Source organism: Melospiza melodia, chromosome 9 (genome assembly GCF_035770615.1).
Source record: "Melospiza melodia melodia isolate bMelMel2 chromosome 9, bMelMel2.pri, whole genome shotgun sequence".
In the NCBI taxonomy this organism is placed as follows: domain Eukaryota; kingdom Metazoa; phylum Chordata; class Aves; order Passeriformes; family Passerellidae; genus Melospiza; species Melospiza melodia.
Window position 1 is genome coordinate 5,772,229 of NC_086202.1, and position 21,737 is coordinate 5,793,965.

Genomic DNA, 21,737 nt, shown 5'->3' on the forward strand with positions numbered 1-21,737 from the left:
AGAGCCAGACTCTTCTCCAGTCCACAAGGTCCACCCTTTCTAAAATGTTGTGGATATTAATAAATATATGAAACTAGAAGTTATTAAAACCCCAGAAGGGAAACTGGGTTCAGCTTGGTTTAAGTGTTTAGATGAAGGAACACAAAGAAAGAAGCTAGGAGCTGCAAAGATGGTGAAAGGCCTTGAGAAGATGCTGCATGAGGAGCAGCTGAGAGCAAGCACCTGGTCTGTTCAGCCTGGAGGAGACTGAGGGACAACACATTGCAGTCTACAATTTCTGTGTGAGAGGAAGAGGGGCAGACACTGATGTGTGCTCTGTGGTGATCAGTGACAGGACCCGAGGGAACGGCCTGAAGTTGAGTCAGGAGAGGTTCCAGTTGTGTATTAGAAAAACCACCAGGATTTAGAAAAAACAGAGGGTGACTGGGTGCTGGAATGAGCTCCCCAGGGAAGTGGACACAGCACCAAGCCTGACAGAGTTCAAGAGTGTTTAGACAACACTCTCAGGCACATGGTGTGACTCTGGGGGTGTCCTGGGCAGGACCTGGAGATGGATTTTGATGACCCTTGTGTATTCCTTCCAACTGAGGATATTCTGTGATCCTGTAAGTGTAATCCAAGTGAGTTCAACAGAGTCGGAGCCAGTTGTAAGGGTGTATAAGGAAGGTTTCTGAGCACAAGCTGGGTTGTATCAGTGGGCACAGCGCCGGGGACATGGCACTGGTGAGGCTGCACCTCGAGTCCTGCGCCAGTTCTGGGCCCCGCAGTTCTGGAAGGACATTGAGGGGCTGGAGCAGGTCCAGAGAAGGTCACGGAACTGGGAAAGGGTCCGGAGCACAAGTCCTGTGGGGAGCAGGGGAGGGAGCTGGGGGTTTAGCCCGGAGGAGGCTCAGGGCCAAGCAGTGATAACTCTCCACAACTCCCTGACAGGGGTCGGGCTGTGCTCCCAAACAATAAAGGTCAAGACAAGAGGACATGGCCTCAAGCTGTGCGTAGGGAGGTTTAGGTTGGACATTAGGAAGAACTGCTTCGCAGAAAGGGTGGTTAGACATTGGAATGGGCTGCCCAGGGAGGTGGTGGAGTCACGGCCACTGCAGGCCTTCAAGGACAGACTGGACATGGTCCTCCGTGCCATGGTCTGGCTGCCCGGTGGTGCCCGACCATAGGTCGGACTCCATGGTCCGAGAAGCCTTTCCCAACCGGATCGATTCCGTGAATCCTGCGCGTCCCTCACGGCCCCTCCGGGGTTCCCGCCCCCGGCGCTCCGCCCCGCTCCGCCCGCTCCGCCCGCCGCTCGACATGGCCGCCGCGCTGGGGAGGCTGCTCCGCGCCGCGGTGAGTGAGGGCCCGCCCGCCGGCCTGCCCGCCCGGCCCCGCCGCCGCCTGACCCTCCCTGTCCCCGCAGGTGCCCCTGGCTGCCGCCGCCGGGAGGAGAGGCACGGCATGGCCCCCGGCCTGCGCCCGCCGCCCCTTCAGCCTCGGTAAGTGCGGGAGGGCGGCCGGGGAAGGCGCCCGGGAGCGCCCCCGGGCCCGGCCCGCAGCTCTGCGTTCTCCCCTCCGCAGGCTCCTCGCGGTTCGCCGTGGCGGTGACCCAGCACGCCCCGGCCTTCAAGGGAACGGCCGTCGTGAACGGAGAGTTCAAGGAGCTGAGCCTAGATGATTACAAGGGGAAATACCTGGTTCTCTTCTTCTACCCCCTGGACTTGTGAGTGCGGCTTTCTCCCTTTCCCGATGGGCCTGCTGAAGGTCCTGCTGAAGGTCATCACAGGCGCTGCAGGTCGTTCTGGGTTTGTTCGATTTGGGCCAGTCTTGCAGGGCAGATGTGCCTGTTTCTAGGGCGTCAGTGATAAGATTGGAGGCACACGGCCGTTGTGTGTTAAAGCAGTGGATAAAGGGGCTGGAGAGCATCTTCTAGGTGCAGGGCCTGCATCAGGAGCTGGCTGTGGTTCCTGTTACACTCAGATCCCAGGGGTGAGGACATTGCCTTGCAGTTTGGGACTGCCTTGGAGACTCTGTCCTTGAAGAAGCAAGGCCAGCAGAACTGCAGCTAAAAGCTTTAGAGCAAAACATGATAGGATGGGGGTCAGTCTGCCAGGAAGACTTGAATTGCCGAGAGTATCTTGGTGCAGGTGGGCACATGGAGAAGGGTTTAACCTGCAGATCTTTCTGCTATAGTTTCCAAAAACTCTCTGTCGAGAGAGTCTCTAGCAGAGGCAGTTTCTCCATCTTTGTGAGGAATCTGTCTAGAACTCAGAGATGGTAACTGGTGTGCCAGCTGTGCGGCTGTGACTGTTGGTTTGAGACTGAAACTAATTTTGAGCAGGAAACATGGCTAAAATTATCAGTCTAAAGAAAATGCCTAGAAACAGACATGAGTCTTCTCTAGAGAAGATGGCAGAATCATTACAGCCTGATGTCTCTTCCCACAGCACCTTTGTCTGCCCCACAGAAATTGTGGCCTTCAGCAACAAAGCAAAAGAGTTTCGTGATGTGAACTGTGAAGTGGTGGCAGTTTCAGTGGACTCTCATTTTACTCATCTGGCATGGATAAACACACCACGAAGGGTAGGAATTGAGTATCTCTTTGAGGCTTTCTGTTTTGGTTTGGTTTCTTTTCACAAGAGCTCCAGAGAAGTGGAGTTGAATAAATAATTGTGCCAACGCTGATTTTTAATAGATTTCCTAAAGTCATATGCAATCAACTTCTAGATTTGATGACATAATTCTGACCTCTGTCTTTTGTTTTCTTTTTCATAATTGTCTTGCTTGGGTTTTTAACTTGTTTAGCTGTGATGATAGCTTTGTTGATAACATATCTCAAAAGACAAATGCTCAGTTTACATGTCAGTGTCCCAAAGTGCCTGTGACAGCTGATAATGCACAGAAGTTATCACAGAAAAGGAGCAGCAGCTGTTCATTTGTTACTGTTAACAATTACCCAGCACTGGTGGCTTTAGGTTGGAAGCAGAGGAACCACCAGTTTATTGGAGCACTTGTATCATTGATTCTCACTGGGTGAAAGGGTTCCACTCTTGCAGTACAAATAGAGGTTTTTGGCTTTCTTTAGGGAAATCAGATGATAAAGACTTTTACTGGAGAGGAGCCTCTTTCAGATATATATAAAAACACCTGTTTTTGATGACATAAAGCATCCCCCTGCTTTAGGCAGTTGTAGAGGACCAGAGGTGTCCCAGGAAGGTGCAGAAGCACGTGTGCCATTAGTCCCAGCCTGTGTGGGCAGCAGTGTGCAGTTGTGCTGCAGGCTGGGTGCCTCCTGGCACCACTGGGACATGCAGGGGAGGGAGGAGAGTTTGCTGCATTTAATACACCTTGGCTGAGCCTATCAAGAGTATTTCTTTTCTGCAAGCTTTGTTCAAAGCTCAGCAGTATAATTGTGGCCTGAGTTCCCAGCTTTATCCTAAAGGTGTTCAGGGTATGTCAGTTGTGCTCAGTGTTTTACAGATGCACAGACTGTTCTCAGTTGCAAGGGACCCACAAGGATCATCAAGCCCAGCTCAAACACCCTGCACAGGGTGGAAAGAATTCCACGGTGGCACAGGCAGGAAACTGACACCCAGAGAAGCTGAAGCCCTGCTTTCTCTGACATCTGTGCTCAAAGCTCTGTAGGGAACTCTGTTGCAGACAAGTGTTTGCAGGATCTGGGTCTGTGGCTGAGATTACACAGTGAATCACTGATGAGGCCAAGAATAGCAAAGCTAACAAACTCCAGCCTTGTTTCAAGGTTAGAGAGCTTATCTCTCTTGCAGTCTCAGTCTGTGACAAAAAGGAAAGAAATCTTGTTTGACTCTTCAAATAGTATTGAAATTGATTTGTGAGAGGCAAAACAAAAATAGCCATGTGCACAGAATAGAGCAGCAGAACTCTTGACATACTTAGTGTGTTGGTAAGAGCATTGTGTTTGGAATCAGAATTGTTAAGGTTAGAAAAGACCTCTAGGATCATGAAGTCTCATGATGATGAGATGGTGATCTCACTGCCACCACCATCACCATATTCACCTCTAATCATGACCTCAAGTGCCACATCCACATGTTTTTTTCCCCTTCTCCTGGGAAGTCTATTCCAATGTCTGACAATCCTTTCTGTGAAGAAATTTTTGATAATATTCAATATAAACCTCTCCTGGTGCAATTTGACATAATTTCATTTTGTCTTGTCCCTTGTTACCTGGAGAAGAGGCTTACCCCCACCAGGCTACACCCACTTTTAAGTCGTTGTAGAGGTCACTCCTGAGTCTCCTTTTCTCCAGGCTAAATATCCTCAGCTGTTCCTCATCAGATGTGTGCTCCAAAGTTTGTTTGTTCACAGGTTTGTTTCCCTTTCCTCCCCACCATGTTCATCCTGTTTAATTCTGAACACTTAAATATGCAGTAGAAACTTTTCTATTCAAAGCTGCTGAATAATATAAAAAGGAAGTTTTTCTGGAAATTTATGGCTGTTGCCATTGGCAGCCTCTTACCACCAAAATCAGCAATTCTAAAATGCACAGTGCAAAAGAAATTTTCACTTTCTAAAGAAACAAACTGTTCTTGACTACTTTAAAACAAACAACCAAAACAAACCAAAGCAACACCACACACACTTGGTTCCTTTCATGGAGCAGGTGCCTTGGTTGTGTTTTGTTGTTACTGTGCCCTCAAGAACATGGAATCCAGCACTCAGGAAGGATCACCCTGTGGAGCTTTTTGTAACCAAGTGGAATCTTTCCCTGTTCTCTAGAGCGGCGGTTTGGGCAAAATGAATATTCCAGTTCTGTCAGACCTCACAAAGGAGATCTCTCGTTCGTATGGGGTGCTGCTGGAAGGACCTGGCATAGCACTGAGGTAAGGCTGGGCTGCTGTGCTGGGACACAACCCAGACTAACCAACACAGGGCACACTGTGCCCTCCTGCAGGGAAATGGCATCAGGTGAAGATTGGGAGATGTCTTCTGCTGCAGGATGGCTGGATCCCACCCTAGGAATAGGGCACCTGCTCATTTTGGCCATGAAACCTGAGAATGGCTCCAGGCCTCTCTGAAAATGTGTGAGGGAAAAGCTCTTCTGCTCTGAGAGAGGCCAAGAGCTCCATGTCCCTAAGGAAAAGGAGCAGCATAGAAGGGCAATTTCTGATCATTTTTTTCCATAGCAGTCCCTGAGAAACAGTGGATTGGGTAGGAGTCTTCTGGAGACCTTCAGTTCCTGATCTCTTTGGCTCAGGAACTTTTGGCATTTGCTTACTGAGAGATTAAGTTAATTAGTATGGTATGATTGGGACTTTGGTTTTCACAAATACTTGTATGCAACAGGATTTAATTTAGTAGCATAATGCACAAGCAGCTCTTCACTTAGCACTTACAGATTTGACCAAAAAGACAAGGACAGGATGTCAGCTTTCAGTTTTGAAGCACAGGTGGAACACTGAGTTCTCCCTTTGCTCCCTCTGCCTGGATTGAATAGTCTGCATACATACTTTGTGATTTCACAGTACCACAGCAGTAGTGGATCACTTTGCTAACAAACAAGATACCAAATACTGCAGTTCCCCTCCTAACTGATGCATATCACTGCTGAAATTGTGCACCCAGTTGTGTTTGGCCTGGGAAATTGATTTGCCTTGCCTGAATGCTGCATTGCAGAGGTCTGTTCATCATTGACCCAAACGGGATCATCAAGCACCTGAGTGTCAACGACCTGCCCGTGGGGCGCAGCGTGGACGAGACCCTGCGCCTGGTCAAGGCCTTCCAGTTCGTGGAGACACACGGCGAGGTGTGCCCTGCTGACTGGATTCCAAACTCCCCCACGGTGAGTGAGCTCAGGGATAAATGTATCCTCCTCAGGACAGCCACTGGTGCTTGTCTGCAGGGCTGGGATCCTCTCAGGTGTGAGGTGCTTCGCTGCGTCGTGCCTGCTGTCAAAGCTGTTATCGGTTGGGCCGCTTTAGTTTGTTTGTCTGAAAGTAATTGTGGGATGTTTGTGAAGAAATTTTCCTTTTAGGAGATGCAAATTGTGTTCAGAACTCCAGACTTGACTTGGACTCTCCATTAACTGAGTTCAAATTTTTTACTTACTTAATCCCTTGTAATTAAACAGAAAAACATGGTTTATAGGTTAGCCAAGTTCAGATATGTTACTTACTTAATGCATTGTAATTTAACAGGAAAAACGTGGTTTATATGTTAACTGAGTTCAGATTTTTTATTTATTTAATACATTGTAGTTAAACAGAAAAATGTGGTTTATCTATTAGCTGAGTTCAGATTTTTTACTTACTTATTGCATTGTAATTTAACAGGAAAAATGTGGTTTATACGTTATCTGAGTTCAGATTTTTTATTTACTTAATTACTTACATTTTAGTTTTTTTTATTTACTTAATTACCTTTTTTTTGCTTTAAGAGAAGAAATGTGGTTTATACTTAAAATTTTCAAGTACAACTTGTACATGATCTAGGCTTTTGTCTTTCAACCAACTTTCAACCAATCAATAAATAGATCACTGTTTTTATAAAGTGTGCATGTATTTTCATGGATAAAGTATCAAATCTGTGGTTTTTTTATCATACCTGTTCCAAGTAATAGCTTAATTTTCTTTTCTTGACAGATCAAACCAAGCCCAGAAGGTTCCAAGGAATATTTTGAAAAAGTGCATTACTAAACACTCAAATATGTGGACACAATTCTTTAGTTTTGTCTACTGAAGACATTAGGAAAACAGCTGTGATTGTAAAAATTAATAATAAAAATAAAAGCTGTCATTTTCTCATGTTTAAGAAGAAATTAAATGCTAAAATATTTACTGACTCCCTTGTCTTGCTTTAAAAAGAGTAAAACTAAGGCTTTTCCCTCTGCCTCCTGCAACTTCAGTTTCATGGATTTCTGTGAGCATTCTTCATCTTCTGAATGTGATGAGTACACAAGTTACAGTTGCCTTCCACTGGCTTTTCCCTTTATCTAGTTTTGGACCAGAAAATTTCCTGCATTTCATTTTCTCACACAATGTAAAAGTCGGTTAAAAAAAAAAAGAAAAAATACAAGGTAGAATTTTGATACATGGTTTGTTTTTAATGATTTTTGCAGAGGAAGAGATGAATGTAACAAGTAAAGTAATTTTAAAATCATTGGTTTTGTGTGTAAATGCACTAAAACATGGAAAGAATGTAAATGTGTGCCATTTAAAACAGAAGTGCAGCTATTCAGGAGCACTAACAAGCATGAACTTTAATTTTGTTTGGGAGATGGTAAAAACATGAACCCCCACAGTGCACTTATTGGAGCTTAATGGCAAAGTTTCTTTCACTTGAATTTGCTTGACTCTTTTACTGCTTGAAACTGATGTAGCATCTCTCTAGCCATAATAAAATAATCTTAAGGTGGCCTAGCAGCAGGTGTGGTGCTTTGCTTTTCTTTCTCTGTTTCTCTGGAAGGAACTGGGTGTGTTCATTGCCTCAGCAGCTCTGACAGCAGCTCACGGGTGCCATGGGGAGCAGCCCATGGACACAAGTCCTGGGGGGCTGCACAGATCCATACAACACTCTGTGTGTTTCTGTTTTCCAGCTTTTGACCCTCTGAGCAAAGAAGCACAAGGTGGCTGAGCCCTGAGCGAGCTTTATAACAGGGAAGCTGCTGGAAGGGAAAAGCCTGTGGGGCCGGGCCTTGCCTGCCCGGTGTGAGAAACGCCAATCACTTGTTTTGAAAATTTTCAAAGTTTAATAGTAATAAGAAGGTTATAAAAATAGTAATACAATTAGAGTAATAATAATTTGGACTATTTGAATTATGACAATATGAGACATTAGAGACAAAGAGTTATGGACGACCGGGTACCTTTTTCTGGGCAGCACAAGCCTGAAAAGGACACACATTAACAGAGGATTAACCCTTAAAAACAACAGCCTGTTGCATATTCATACACCTCATACATGATGCATAAATTCCATTCAAACACAGGATTCTGTCTGGTCATCATCAACTTCTTCCTCTAAATCCTGACAGCGCCTTCGAGGTGGGAAGAAGTTCGTTTCTCCTGATAAGAGGGCAATAAATTCTCTTTCTCTGAAAGACTGAGGTGTCCTGTGGCTGCTATGTTGCTGCAAGTCCTTTCTTTTTAAAATAAGTATCCTACACAGCATAGTTTCTATTTTAACATTTTTATAACCTAAAACTATATTTAATACACTGCTTAAGAGAATAAATACAGCATTACTTTCTAACAGAACACATAGTATATTCATTTGAATATTTGCGAAAAGCTAATCATAAAATACATGCATTTTTCATAGTTAGGATTCAGAAGAAGCAGCTGACACTGATCAGACAGAATCCTCTGTTTGAATGGAATTTATGCATCATGTGTGAGGTGTATGAATATGCAACAGGTTATTAATCCTTCTTTAACGTGGGTCCTTTTTCAGTCTTCTGCTGCCCAGAAAAGGTACCTGGACATCTGTAACTCTTTGTCTCTATTGTCTCATATTGTCCTAATTCAAATTGTCCAAATTATTATTAGTCTAATTATATTGCTATTTTTATAACCATTTTATTACTATTAAGCTTTGAAAATGTTAAAAACAAGTGATTGGCGTTTTTCACACCGGCTGGAAAGAGAAAAGCCCATGGGGCCTTGCCTTGCCTTACCGGTGTGAAAAACCAGGAAGGCAAGGCAAAAAGCATCCTACATAGCATAGTTTATATTTTAACATTTTCTTATAACCTAACTCTATATTTAGCACACTACTTAAGAGAATTAATACAGCATTACTTTCTAACACAACACATATAATATCCATTTTAATATTTGTGAAAAGCCAATCATAAAAGACACGCATTTTTCACAGTTGGGATTCAGAGGAAGAAGTTGACACTGACCAGACAGAATCCTGTGTTTTAATGGAATTTATGCATCATGTATGAGCTGTATGAATACGCAACAGGCTGTTGTTTTTAAGCGTTAATCCTTTGTTAATGTGTCCTTTTTCAGGCTTATGCTGCCCAGAAAAAGGTACCCAGATATCCATTACCCTTTGTTTCTATTGTCTCATACTGTCCTAATCCAAATCGTCCAAATTATTATTACTCCAATTGTATTACTATTTTTATAACCATTTTATTACTATTAAACTTTGAACATTTTAAAAACAAGTGACTGGCGTATTTCACACGGGGGGAAGCCGCTGGAAGGGAAAGGCCGCGGGGCCTCTCCCCAGCGCGCTGCAGGGAGCGGGCCCCGGCGCGGCGGCTCCGTGGCCGGGCGGAGCGTGCGGCACCGGACCGGGCCCGCCGGCGCTTCCGGTGCCGCGGCTCCATGGATGCCAACCTGCGCTTCTGGAGGGCGGAGGGGCAGGTGGGCACCGCGGCCGGGAGGGGGCACGGGTCCTGTTAGGGAAGGTCCGCAATAACGCCTCCAACGTGTCTCCCTCAGTCTTTCTTCCAGAGGTTTCTCCTCTGGGCGGACGCCTTGGATCCGCTGCTGCTGCTCAAGTCCTCCGTGAGTAGCGCGGGAAGGTCGAGATGAGCGGGCGGCCTGAGGGGCTGTGCCTGGGCCGGGGGAGGAATGGCCTTTGAAATCACCGCAGGGCTGCTGAGGAGAAGGGAATTCGTGAGGAATGTAGCGGTGGATGTCATGTTGCGCTGCCTAAAGGGGCGGCGAAGAGCTGGGGAGGGGCTTTGGGCAAGGGCACGGAGTGCTGGGACGTGGGAATGGCTTTAAGGTGACAGAGGAGGTTTAGGTTGTGTAGCTGAAAGGAATTCCTGCCTGTGAGGGTGGGCAGGCCCTGGCACAGGTGCCCAGAGCAGCTGTGGCTGCCCCTGGATCCCTGCAGTGCCCAAGGCCAGGTTGGACACTGGGTTTGGAGCCACCTGGGACAGTGGAAGGTGTCCCTGCCATGGCTGGGGTGGCACTGGGTGGGATTTAAAGTCCCTCCCAACCCAAAGCATTCCAGAGTCCTGCAATAAACAAACACACGTGGATGCACCTGTGATTACATAAACCAAGGGACATTCTAGGCGCAGCGATCTCAGCAGCCCTGCTCACACTGTGCCAGCAGTTGAATTAGTTTAAAAGTTTCTGTGATTGTGAATTAATTGTGTCTAGGAGTGTTCTTGCTTTCATTGTAAGTTACAGGTACATCATTAGCTTCTAGGTCTGTTTTATAGCTGATAAATTGCACTGAAAATATTGACACTGAGATGGTTTTGTTTGTTTTGTTTTGTTTATTTTTTTCTCTCAAATACAGAATGAAATACATAGAACCAGGTTATCAATACTAATCAATGAGAAGACCCTAAGTGAGCCCATACAGAATAATCAGGTATTTTGGACTGCATATGTTTATCCATATTCAATTGTTGTTTTATGGTTTAAAAGCTCACTAGTTTTAACTTTTTAAAATAAACCTTCTGTTCTGCTCTAGTGTGTGCTTTGGTGCTGTTACACAGCTCATGGGATATGAATGCTTTATATTCCACAGGCAGTATATGCAGAGAAATTTTAGGGGAAGAATGTAATTAAAGGGATATATAAAAGGGATGTATAAAAGGAAGTGATTAGAAAAAGACATAGAATAAGTTCAGAAAGAAGATTTTACCCAGCCTCCTCTGAAATTTAATTATTAACCTAATTTTTCAACTGTTGTAGACTAAAAAAGACTTCTTGCTAAGCCTGGTAAGTTTACAAAATATTTAGATTTTTTTTCCTGTTATTCAAGTATGGCAAAGATGTTCTAATTTGCTTTTTTTCCCTTTTTAAGTCCAGTGTACATCCTGATACAGACAAGATAATTCCTGTTTTGTTTAGACCTCCAGGTGGGTTCCCTTAAGTGAAATTTTTTTGTGTGTGTGACTGAAGCATCAGGGAGGAAGAGCTCATGGTGAACAGCTGCTGTGATACCACAGTGACACTCACACAAAAAAGCAAGCAGGCTCTTCTCTTAGTTGTATTGTTAAATGTGTTGAAGATTGTTTGATTTATTCCTATGGTCCTGCTGAAGAATTTCTCCCTGGGATAATCTGTTTATCTAGATGGAAACACTGATCAGTCTGTGCTTCTTGTTGTGCAGAATGAGTTCCCAAATCCCTCCACATTTAACTGTCTGCTGTAATTTAAATTTTTCTTTTGATGGCTGTGGCTGCTGGGTGAATTTACATTCTGGTGACAGATCAGGTGTGCTTGGGGTTTGTTTAGGAGCACAGGTTGTTTATCACAGATAACCACACTGAGGCTCTGCACTCATTATCTCCTGTGCCACTCACACTGTGGCAGCTTTTGTTCCACCTCTCTTTTTGAACAGAGGGCTGAAGTTGTCTTCAGTTATTTGGTTTCCAAGCAGCCCTGGGGAGTTCACGAGGGCTCCTTTTGGCTGTGAAATCTGAGCAGGGGTTGTGGTTTTTTGAGCCAGGAGTGAGAGATAAAGCTTAGGGTTGGAGTTAGTGGTGATGCTGGGGTTTGTAAGCAGTGTTTTACTTGGAGATGGAAATAGACAGGGGAAATGAGGAGAATTTTCTGCTCTAGACCATCCATCTACAGTCACAGATGCTATTTTTACTGAAATAAAGTTTTCTTTCTTTTTAGCTTTCATGCCCATAACTCTTCCCTTGGTGAGTAATCGTGACAGATTCCAGTGTGCATCCAGCAAGGCTTCCATTTTCCATAGTCAGGGGTTGGAGGGAGGGAATGGGAGTTTTGGGGCTTTGTTGTAGCTTCAGCACAAGCTGTTTGAAAGACATCTGTTGTATGGGAAGTAACCTGGAAATTGAGTCCTTAAAGAATCTCCCTGGAAGTCCAAAGCTGTTGGTTACCCTTCTCCAGCAGCATTCCAAGAGACTGTTCATGTGTGAAGGACAGCTTTCTGATGCAAGGTGAGATCACTCAGCAATGAGAGCAAGGCAAGGTTTGGGCTGTTCAGCCTCAAAAATCTGGAACTGCACTGGGAAGGGGTTGGAGCCTTGTGTTCTGTGGCTCAGACCCAGAATATGATTTTTTTCTTATGTTGATGTGCATTTGCAAGTAGGAAATGGTGTTGCCAGTAAACTACCAAAGATATAAAAATAAACTCTTGTTACTGTGCTCAAAAATGGCACCATTTTGTTTCATCAAATTTGTAGCTGTAATCATGTGCTTATTTATTAATTTAGATTCTTTAGGTTTGGGCTTGGCCCATGAGTGTACATCCTGAGATATGTCATTCCATACAGACATTACAGCATGAACTTACATGGCACTGCTAGAAAGTACAGTGAAAGTCTTGATGGCTGTTAAATTCATTAATAACAGTAATAAAATTAATAGAAATACTTATTTTTTATATTTACACCTTAATGTACTCTCATAGGTGTGGTTAGAGTCAGTGCTGGCATTACTAATAAAGATGGATGATCTGCTAATATTAAATGAATTACTGATCTTTCTCTGAGGCTTTGGAGGTTCTCAGCCTTCCTCTTATTCAATATTTTGTATTCTTATCTTGACTGACTCTGTTTTTTGAAAGTGTTCCACACCTTGAGCTTGAAACCTCAAGAAAGGTTGTGGTTTATTGAAGCTGAAGTGTGTATTCACTGTCTGAATTTCAGAAGAAGCTGGGAATTAACTCCTAAAACCTTTGATCTTTGGTCAGTTAGATCTAAGTTAGTGTTCATATCTCCAGCATTGATCCTTTCTCAATCATTTCTTTAATTAGACTTTTGTTACCTTAGTTATTTTATTTGCATCTATTTAAGCTTCACAGGCATAAATGCATTTTTCTTTTGGGTAAGAAAGCACCTTGCTGCAATATTACACACAATGTTTTACCCCAACGTGCCTGTGATTTTTACATGTCTGTGTGCTTTCTGTTGTACAGAAAAATGAGCATGCCACTGCTGTAAGAAGAGAATGTGGTAGCCAGGAACCAGGGCTGATGGCCTTGGGCACTGGCTGGAGTCTGACACTGCTGCCAGTGGTACCTCAGCAGTTCTCCTGGTGCTCCTGCACCAAAATCCTCCACACTCTTCAAACCTCATTTTCTTGTGCGTTTTCCTCTTAGGTCATCATTTCATCTGTTCAGCGCCACGCAAGGCATTCTTTCTTTTGGCAGGTAATTGCCTCTTTCTTTCTACTTTTACAGCTTTTCTAGTCTCAATCCTGAATTAATTTTTTCTTACAATCTCTTGTTTCTGCAGTTTGTGTTTCACACATACACCACAGCATTCACTCTGGTAAATGGAAATGGCACCCCAAAGGCTCAAGTGAGTGTTGATTTTTATTTTTGTAATCCTCTTCATTGTGCAGATGCCATTTTGAACTTGATTTGCAAATGTTTTACAATGTATTTATGCAGTGTGGTTTTTCTCTCCTTAGGGATACTCACTTCAGCAAAAGCAGCTCTTGCTTGGCTTGGGAGCCATTTCCTATTCAGCCTGTGTTGGTGTAAGTATTTGCTCAATGACTGCTTTCCTAACAAGCTCTCTGAGAAGGTGTAGGCACTGAGTGCCACATGTCCCTCAGGATATCCACAGTGCCACATTTCCCTCAGGATATCCACAGTGCCACATTTCCCTCAGGATATCCACAGTGCCACATTTCCCTCAGGATATCCACAGTGCCACATATCCCTCAGGATATCCACAGTGCCACATTTCCCTCAGGATATCCACAGTGCCACATATCCTTCAGGATATCCACAGTGCCACATTTCCCTCAGGATATCCACGGTGCCACATTTCCCTCAGGATATCCACGGTGCCACATTTCCCTCAGGATATCCACGGTGCCACATATCCCTCAGGATATCCACAGTGCCACATATCCCTCAGGATATCCACAGTGCCACATATCCCTCAGGATATCCACAGTGCCACATATCCCTCAGGATATCCACAGTGCCACATATCCCTCAGGATATCCATGGTGCCACATATCCCTCAGGATATCCATAGTGCCACATATACCTCAGGATATCCAAGGTGCCACATATCCCTCAGGATATCCAAGGTGCCACATTTCCCTCAGGATATCCACAGTGCCACATTTCCCTCAGGATATCCATGGTGCCACATATCCCTCAGGATATCCATAGTGCCACATATACCTCAGGATATCCAAGGTGCCACATTTCCCTCAGGATATCCACAGTGCCACATTTCCCTCAGGATATCCAGTGCCACATATCCCTCAGGATATCCACAGTGCCACATATCCCTCAGGATATCCAAGGTGCCACATATCCCTCAGGATATCCAAGGTGCCACATTTCCCTCAGGATATCCACAGTGCCACAATTCCCTCAGGATATCCACGGTGCCACATTTCCCTCAGGATATCCAGTGCCACATATCCTTCAGGATATCCACAGTGCCACATTTCCCTCAGGATATCCACAGTGCCACATATCCTTCAGGGCTGTGCTCTGGTGCTCTGCTCTGATATCTTCCCACAGAACTGTTCAGGATAAGAATACTTTCTGATCATCTGTCAGCCATTATTTTGCTTGGCTTCCCCTGATGCTTCCTCTTGTGTCAATTTCTTGTTGTTTTGCAAGTTTAGCACACAGGTAGTGAGAGGAACTGGCCAGTGTTTACAAGCACAGGGTGAGCCACTGTTGTAGCTGATTTTTGATGTGGTGCTGTGGAAGAGATCTAACTCCAAACAAGTGGTGAGGTCTGCAAGCATCAGTACTGGACAGTGTTTGTTCAAATCCCAGGAACATAGCCATGAAAATACTGCACTGGATACAGGGAAATCAGTCTTCCAAAAGGGAGCTGACCCTGTGCTCTCTGCTGAAATAGGAGGTTTTGGTTTCTGGAGTTTGTTACATCAGAATGAGCTCAGGAATTATCATGACACTCATCACTAGTGTAGATGTCTCTGTAATGCCTCTCCTCAGCCCCCACACAAAGCAGTGATTTTCATAAGCTTTTGGCAGAAAAAATGTGATGGTTCTTGCTTCTGTTAGAGGGAGGTTTCACCTCTGCCCACTGCAGGGTGGAACAGCTGGCCAGGATTGCTCAGGCCTTACAGAAACCTGGGGAGGCAGCCCTGCCTGTGGGTCACCATGGGAGTGCTTCCCTTTGTCCTTCAAGGGAGTGTCTGAGGGCCAGCTGGTGTCCTGGCCCTTTATTCCTACATGAAACTTCCTGCAAGTGTATTATGGGAATATAGAATTGGGCTGAAACTGCAGAGAAGCAGGAAAAATACAGAAGTAAACCAGATTTCCTGTTTAGGGGAGAGAGGAATATGTGACACAATGCAGTTGGACAAATGTCCAAGGAATATTAGTCAGAGGTAATTATTTTCTTTTTTCTGTCTTTGTATTCACACTGCTGCTGTGCTCTACATAATAATGTTGAATTCTTTTTTTATCACAATGTTTTGCATTCTTATCTAAAAGAGTGATTACAAGCACCTTCATTAACTAGAAAAGTTGTATATTTTGCTGGAATGTTAAACCAAGGCATTTGTTTATTTTCATAGATGGTAACCAAGTCACAGATTGATTTTCCTAACCTTTCACACTGAAATGCTGCACATTTTTTCAGTGGCCTGTTTCCTCTCCATGCCTTAGGCTCTCCCTCTTGCCTTCATGAATCGTTACACGTTGAAGAACTCATTAATGCACCTTGTGGTCAGAAAACTGCTGCCTGCTCCTCTGCTTGGTGAGTGGGAACAAACTGTGCCCCATGCAGCTGCCTGAGGGCCATCTGCCTGTCTGACTGTAGAGTTTTCTTACTTTTGCCCAGGTGTGCTCTCTGTTTCTTCTCTGGCTGCCTTTGTTAGTCCCCTCCTTTCTGTGGGAGACAACTCTCACTGCGAGTGTCCCTGACCTCACCGGATTCTTGCTGGTTTTAGTTTCAGAGCTGCAGAGCACTCTTGTGAGCTTTGTACACACACCTGAAAGCAGCTGGACAGATCAGGAGGGCAGTAGCAGTGGCACTGATGTGACCTGGTGTGGCACATGTGTGACACCAGAGAGCGACATCGCTCTGGGAGTGCAGAAAAGGAGATTGTTCCAGCAGGGTGTTATTAATCCTGCAAGGAAAGTGGGACTCACTTCATTACTGCAACAGCTCTACTGCCAGGGTGAAGTTGCATCAGGACAAGTTCAACTATTTAATGTCATTAATTATGTTTCTTATGCCATTATAGAAATTTTTCTCCTTTCTCAGGAAAAAAATGATAAAATGCATCATCTCCTCTGTTTCAAGTTATGTGAGATGCCTACTCAGATCTTTCTGAAGTACATTAGAGGTTTCTGGCTTGTTTCCTTGAAGCAGGTGTTAAATGTGCTTCCCTTTTCTTAAATGTAGAGAAAAGCCTGAGGGTAATTGATTAGTGTTAGTCCAGCCATTTGCAAAGTGTCCTCTGGTACACTAATGTCTTTATGGAATAGCTCTACCAAGAACTAATTAAAAGAGCAACCTCTTCTTTCAGGCAAGGTCAGATTGACAGTCTGTGCCCTTCCTTTCAATGCAGGATGCAACTTTTCTGAAACCCTGTTTGTTCCTTTCAGGATTTTGTCTTCTGTGCTGGATTTTATGCTGAGCAGAACAAAACCTAACCACAACAGAAATCCCTCCACCTTCTCTTAAGACAAAGTACTCGTGGTTTGAGCTGGATGGAAATTATTTTAAAGCTCTGAATCCATAATGACAAAGCACATTTTATGCCTGAAGCCTTGCAGTCTCTCTCAAGATTCTGAAACAAAGATTCAGATCCTGAGTAGATTTTCATGGGGCAGTGTTTTTTTAAGCTGTCAGGTTATTCAGATGTGAACTGTTGAACTGGAAATGTAAAATGCACATCATTATGGATGTTACTATTGAGGCAGTCCTTTGGGATCTGTTAAAGCAAAGTCCCCTTTACCCCTGCAGGTCTGACGAGTGCGTTTACCGTGGCAATGGTGAGAAGCCCAGAATTTGATAATGGGATAGAAGTGATGGACAGGAATGGCAAGGTTATAGGAGTGTCTAAGAAGGCTGGTGAGAAGGTAGGTGAGGGGGTGAAGAACTTTTTTGACTTGCCTTTCATTCCCTGCTAAGAGCAGAATGTGATGCTGACAGTAGCTAGGTTGGATATATTGAGTAAGGAATCCCACACCAGGTGCTGAATCTTTGGGCAGGCTTGGATTCCACATCTTCAGTGTCATCAAGGGTTGGCTGCCTCCCCACACCAATATACTGAGGACCAGAGACACTGGCACAGATATTTCTGTTTGCTCTGGTCACCTCCAGAAGGAGATAAGACTCTTGGATCTTCTGAGGAACACCTCAGAGAAATGCCCTGTATTGTGGAAGCAACTGCATGAGCATAAGGATTTGGGGACAGCTGGAGATGGAACTTCAGATTTAACACAGGCTACTTAGGACGTCCACAAAGTATAACCAATTGTATGAAGTTCAGCTTCATACAACTTTAAAAAGCAAGTCTTAGCAAAATTATTATTATGGCAGGAAATCTCATCAGTAGTTTCACCTTCCTTGTAAGGAATTTCTCAGTCACAAGCAGAGTATTTGCCTCTTAGCTTCCATTTAAGAAAGAATTCCTCTAGTAAGTGTTATCCCTCATTAACCTGTTGCTTTAAAGTCCAGAGTGTAAGACAAGAAAGCACTCAGGGCAGCAGGCAGTGCTTGAAGCTGCCCAGAACATTCTTTTGACACCACTTGTTTTGCTCTCTCCCTGAAGGCTGTTATGGAAACAGCATTGTCCAGAGCAGTCTTGTTTGGGACAACGTTCTTCCTGCCAGAAGTGCTGATGCACTGTGTGCAGAGGTGAGAGGCACTGCAGGGGCTGGGCTGCCTGGGCAGTGGGACTCTGCTTTCCAGTCTGGCTCTCACCATTTGCCAAGTTTTCCCTTGGGTTTCCAGTATTGCTTGTCCTGGTGGAAATGGTGATGTGGGAAGTTGCTGTTCAGCTGCTGTGATTCTCTGAGGTCATTAAGTGAATGTGGTTATGTCTAACCCATGCTCCAGGGTTTGTAGGAATGAGGTTTTCCTCTCTGCTCCCATGCAGGAAACATGTTTGTGCTCTCCTGACAGGCTCTTTTCCAGCACCTACCCACCTCCAGTTCCCTAATTTAACATTTGAGTTTCAGTGTTTGTATCAAGGTTGTTCACAGCACTTAGCTTAGGTTTGTGTATTTGAAGAGGTAATGTGGCACTTGAATTTGCAATTATAGCTGGATCCAAACTTCCTAATAGATTTCCACCTGTTGTAAAACATGTTCTTGCTTTTCAACATTTTAAATCCCTGTATCCTAAGAAGAATACATTGTATGCTTTATGAGAGGGTTCTTAGCCTGCCCCGAACTTTTGGTCATGATCTTTTGTCATGTAAATAATACAGGTAGGGATAATCTATCTCTGTCAGGTAATTTGGTATTGCCTAAATTGATTCCCTATCAGCTTAAGGGACTCCTGTTACCAGAAGACAAATGCAGATGTAAAATAAAATTTTATATCTGTATGTCAAGTAATACATTTTTGTACAAAGTAAAATAGGGCTGCCCACAGGAACTGGATGTGTAAGGAAAGAGGGTAAGGCAAGAAAAATCTTAATGAAGGAACTGAAATACTTTTAAGCACTAATGTACTTTATCTCCTTTTGTCACTTTGATCTTGCTGCTTTTTTTCTTAATCTTGACAGTCTGAGCTTGGAAAATGCTGCAGGAAAGCACAAAACAAAGGAAGTTAAGAGTAAGAACATAGGAAGTGAAGTGGGGAAACATCTTTTGGAACCATAAGCCTAGATTATTACTAATTTCAGTAAAACAGTAGCTAATGCTCTTTGTGTCACTGTCAGGTTATTTTTTTATATACTGACATACTTTTTTCAATGTCTTGGACAGAGCAAGAATTGTTAAAAATCCTCGTGCTTTGGGTCCTGTGAGGATGTTTGTGATTATGTCAGTCCTAGCAGGGATGCTGCCAGTCTCCTTTAGTATGTTCCCACAGTGTGGGGAGGTAAGTCCTTTCACAGGAATTGATTGAAGATTGTTGTGACATTAAATCAGCTTTTCAGAACTATGGTCAGCACTCTGAAGGCCACATATTAAAAAAATTAACAGGATTAATGTGGTACATCTTCAATGGGGCAGCAAAGAGGCTGCTTGTGAAGGCCCACGTACTAGGGAGAGGCTCACAGGACTTTTGAGGTCTGAGTTGCATTGTTTGGTATTTATATTTACACTTTTAAATGTAGGTTTATCAGACTTTCACAACAATCTGAAGCAAGCAAAGTCAGGAGAACTAACTCTTGCAATTTTCAGCGGTTTCTTTTATTTGTCTAAACTTTCTGGCATTTTAGTTTTTTGGGTTTTTTTAAATTTCTTCATCTCTTATGACAACAAACTGAACATAAATGAGGGGACTTTTGAGGAATTATGTACTGAAATTAGAGCTGGTTCATGCCCTTTGGGCTTCCCAATGGCTCAGCCCACAGCAGAAGTTCTCCTGTGTGTCACCCAAATATATTTACAGCTGGATTGGGTGATCCTAAAGGTCTCTTCACACCTAAATGATTCTGTGATTCTATAGTGAACAGGGATAATGTCACTATTTAAAAAAAAAAAAAAAGTATTTTTTCCAATATGTGTGCACATGCAGAAAATGCTGGAGGAGAAAAAAAAAAGGCCCAAAACAACAATGAAAAATCCCTCAAATCCCCAAATAAACAAAGAGCAAGTCCCAAATCCTGAATGCAGTACTTGAATTTGTGCAAAGCGCAATGGAGTAACAAAGATTTAACATCCACTTTCCAGGCCATGGTGGTGCTGATTCCCTTTTCTCCTACATTGCAGATAAAGCGAGCAGACCTTGAACCAGAAATTCTGTCATCTACAGAAGAAACAGTGTTCTTCTACAACAGGGGCATTTAGAGCCTGGCTTTTATACAGAAGTGTGTGCTCTGATCCAAGTGAATCCTGAATGCACCACTGGCATTTGGGACTGAATTGTGATTGTGTGTGGCAAAGGTGCCAGATCTGGTGTACAGTGGTGAACTTGGGAATGTGGCTTTGCCAGCCCAGCCTGGAGGCACACAAACACACCTCAGCTGATGCTGAGAAGTGCTAGAAAAGCACTGTAACACAGCCTTTGTCACAGCCTGTGTTCTCTGCTTCCCCAGGTGATTGATTCCTTAATTAAATGACTGCTGAGTACCTAAGTTTGTTCTGCTGCTGCAGCTTTTGGTGTGCTTCTTTCCAGGAACCTAGCTGGTGAAAGCTTTGACATCAGCACTCCTGTGGGTAAAGCCCAGCTGGTTCTTCTCAGAACACTTTGATGTTCTCAGTGATCTAACAATGCTCCTTTGGAGGATGAGATGTGAGTGAGGCACCCCTTGAAGTGATATTAGACAAAGCAACCTTGGATGGCAATAGAATATTGGTTTAATTTAGTTGTTTAAAAAGTGCTCAGGAAATGGGTGACAAACTTGACCTCCAGTAAATTCCTGTTTTTCTAAACATACTTGAAGGAGTTGTGAAGCTTGATAGCCCTTGAGCTTTAGAACTTGGTTTTTACACTGAAGCCATGAGGAGATCCCATGTCTTTCTGACCTTGTAGTGGACAATGAGGAATTCCACTTTTGCAGGTTGGCTGTGTTTATCCAAAGAAAGAAAGTTCTTTTGATATGTGCCATCATTTTTGTATATGTGGATCAGCAAGGTGATACATTTTGCTGATCCAGTGAAATTATCCTCAGCTGTCTGTGAAGAGCTGCAGAAAGAGCTTACAGGAGACTCTGTGATTGTGACAACATCTTCAGTGATTTTGGAGCCACCTCTGCTACAACCCCTGCCTATAGTTATGTCATGTGCTGCTAAGGCTGTGTGACAAGGATGGAAATACACTAAATAATACAAAATTATTTATGTGAAGGTGATTAGCACAAGTGCAGCCTCCAAGTGTGCCATAATTTAACTTAGGGCACAATACACAGGTCACTGCTCTGCTGTTGCTGCAGGATTTGATTTCTTTTCAGTGTGAGGAAAACAATGGCTGCCCAATCCAATCCATCCTACAGGAAGAGAGCAGCATAGAGCAAAGCAAGGAAAACTAGCAGGCCTGGGCTTCTGCAAGAAGAGATTCCTGAAGAGCTTTTGGCACTGAACAAAAGCAGGAAGTTGGGGGTTGAGTTTAATTTCTTGTTTGAGTTCTGCCTTTTCTGAGCCTTCCTCTGACAACTTGCTGGGAAAGAAGGTCAGACAAGGGAAGAAGAGAGAGGAGCAGCAGCACATCCTAAGGACCTGGAACTGGAGGGGAACATGCTCTAAAAAAACCATATGGATACTGTCTGTAACTGGCAGAGTTTGCACTGCTCCACTGGAGAACTGTGGTGAATTTTTAAAGGTAAAGGATTGTTTACAGCTACTGAACTCTGCAGGCTCACTCAGCCTCTGGGGGTGATGTCCTTCAGTACATGGTAAAACCTCATCAGGGTCAAGAAGATAATTGTGTTGTGTCAGACCAAAGGGCCTGCTGAGCCAAATGTCACCTGCTCATGGCAGGAGGTAGAAATAGACGATCTTTAGGGTCACTTCCAACCCAAACCATTCCATGATTCTAGCACAAGGTCAGGTGGAACAGGCTTGAGCCTCAGCCTGCCTCTCTGGGTGAAGTGTTTGTCTCCTCCCAAAGCTTTAATAGCAGAGGTACAGATAACACCCTGCAGTTAAATTATCTAAACCATGTTTCTCTATTCCTATTTCTGTCACATACCAAAGGCAAATGCAGGAGGGGTCTGATTCCACTCTCAGTAAACAGTAACTGGCAC

The 21,737-nt window shown here is 44.0% G+C and overlaps 2 protein-coding genes across 2 annotated transcripts; both read left to right on the plus strand.

Annotated features, from left to right (window-relative positions):
• The first annotated feature begins 1,287 nt into the window (after nucleotides 1-1,287).
• On the plus strand, nucleotides 1,288-7,382 carry PRDX3 (peroxiredoxin 3). The gene is made up of 7 exons (XM_063163113.1): nucleotides 1,288-1,335; nucleotides 1,406-1,481; nucleotides 1,564-1,705; nucleotides 2,430-2,565; nucleotides 4,741-4,844; nucleotides 5,638-5,803; nucleotides 6,603-7,382. Exons 1-7 carry the CDS (start codon nucleotides 1,300-1,302, stop codon nucleotides 6,654-6,656), a joined length of 714 nt encoding a protein of 237 aa, XP_063019183.1. The 5' UTR covers nucleotides 1,288-1,299; the 3' UTR covers nucleotides 6,657-7,382.
• Nucleotides 7,383-9,268: 1,886 nt separating this feature from the next.
• Nucleotides 9,269-20,129, plus strand: SFXN4 (sideroflexin 4). Its single transcript, XM_063163115.1, has 14 exons — nucleotides 9,269-9,341; nucleotides 9,420-9,485; nucleotides 10,234-10,308; nucleotides 10,635-10,661; nucleotides 10,747-10,801; nucleotides 11,568-11,593; nucleotides 13,018-13,068; nucleotides 13,154-13,219; nucleotides 13,332-13,400; nucleotides 15,535-15,625; nucleotides 16,841-16,956; nucleotides 17,652-17,737; nucleotides 18,814-18,928; nucleotides 19,765-20,129. The coding sequence occupies exons 1-14, from the start codon at nucleotides 9,303-9,305 to the stop codon at nucleotides 19,840-19,842; spliced, it is 960 nt and encodes a 319-aa protein (XP_063019185.1). The 5' UTR covers nucleotides 9,269-9,302; the 3' UTR covers nucleotides 19,843-20,129.
• The last annotated feature ends 1,608 nt before the right edge of the window (nucleotides 20,130-21,737 follow it).

Coding starts and splice junctions, on each gene's coding strand:
- SFXN4 (XM_063163115.1), top strand. CDS start 9,303: ATGGATGCCAACCTGCGCTTCTGGAGGGCGGAGGGGCAG. Junction 9,486..10,233: donor TGCTGCTGCTCAAGTCCTCC/GTGAGTAGCGCG, acceptor TCTCAAATACAG/AATGAAATACATAGAACCAG. Junction 13,069..13,153: donor GGCATTCTTTCTTTTGGCAG/GTAATTGCCTCT, acceptor TTGTTTCTGCAG/TTTGTGTTTCACACATACAC.
- PRDX3 (XM_063163113.1), top strand. CDS start 1,300: ATGGCCGCCGCGCTGGGGAGGCTGCTCCGCGCCGCG. Junction 1,482..1,563: donor CCGCCGCCCCTTCAGCCTCG/GTAAGTGCGGGA, acceptor TCCCCTCCGCAG/GCTCCTCGCGGTTCGCCGTG. Junction 5,804..6,602: donor GGATTCCAAACTCCCCCACG/GTGAGTGAGCTC, acceptor TTTTCTTGACAG/ATCAAACCAAGCCCAGAAGG.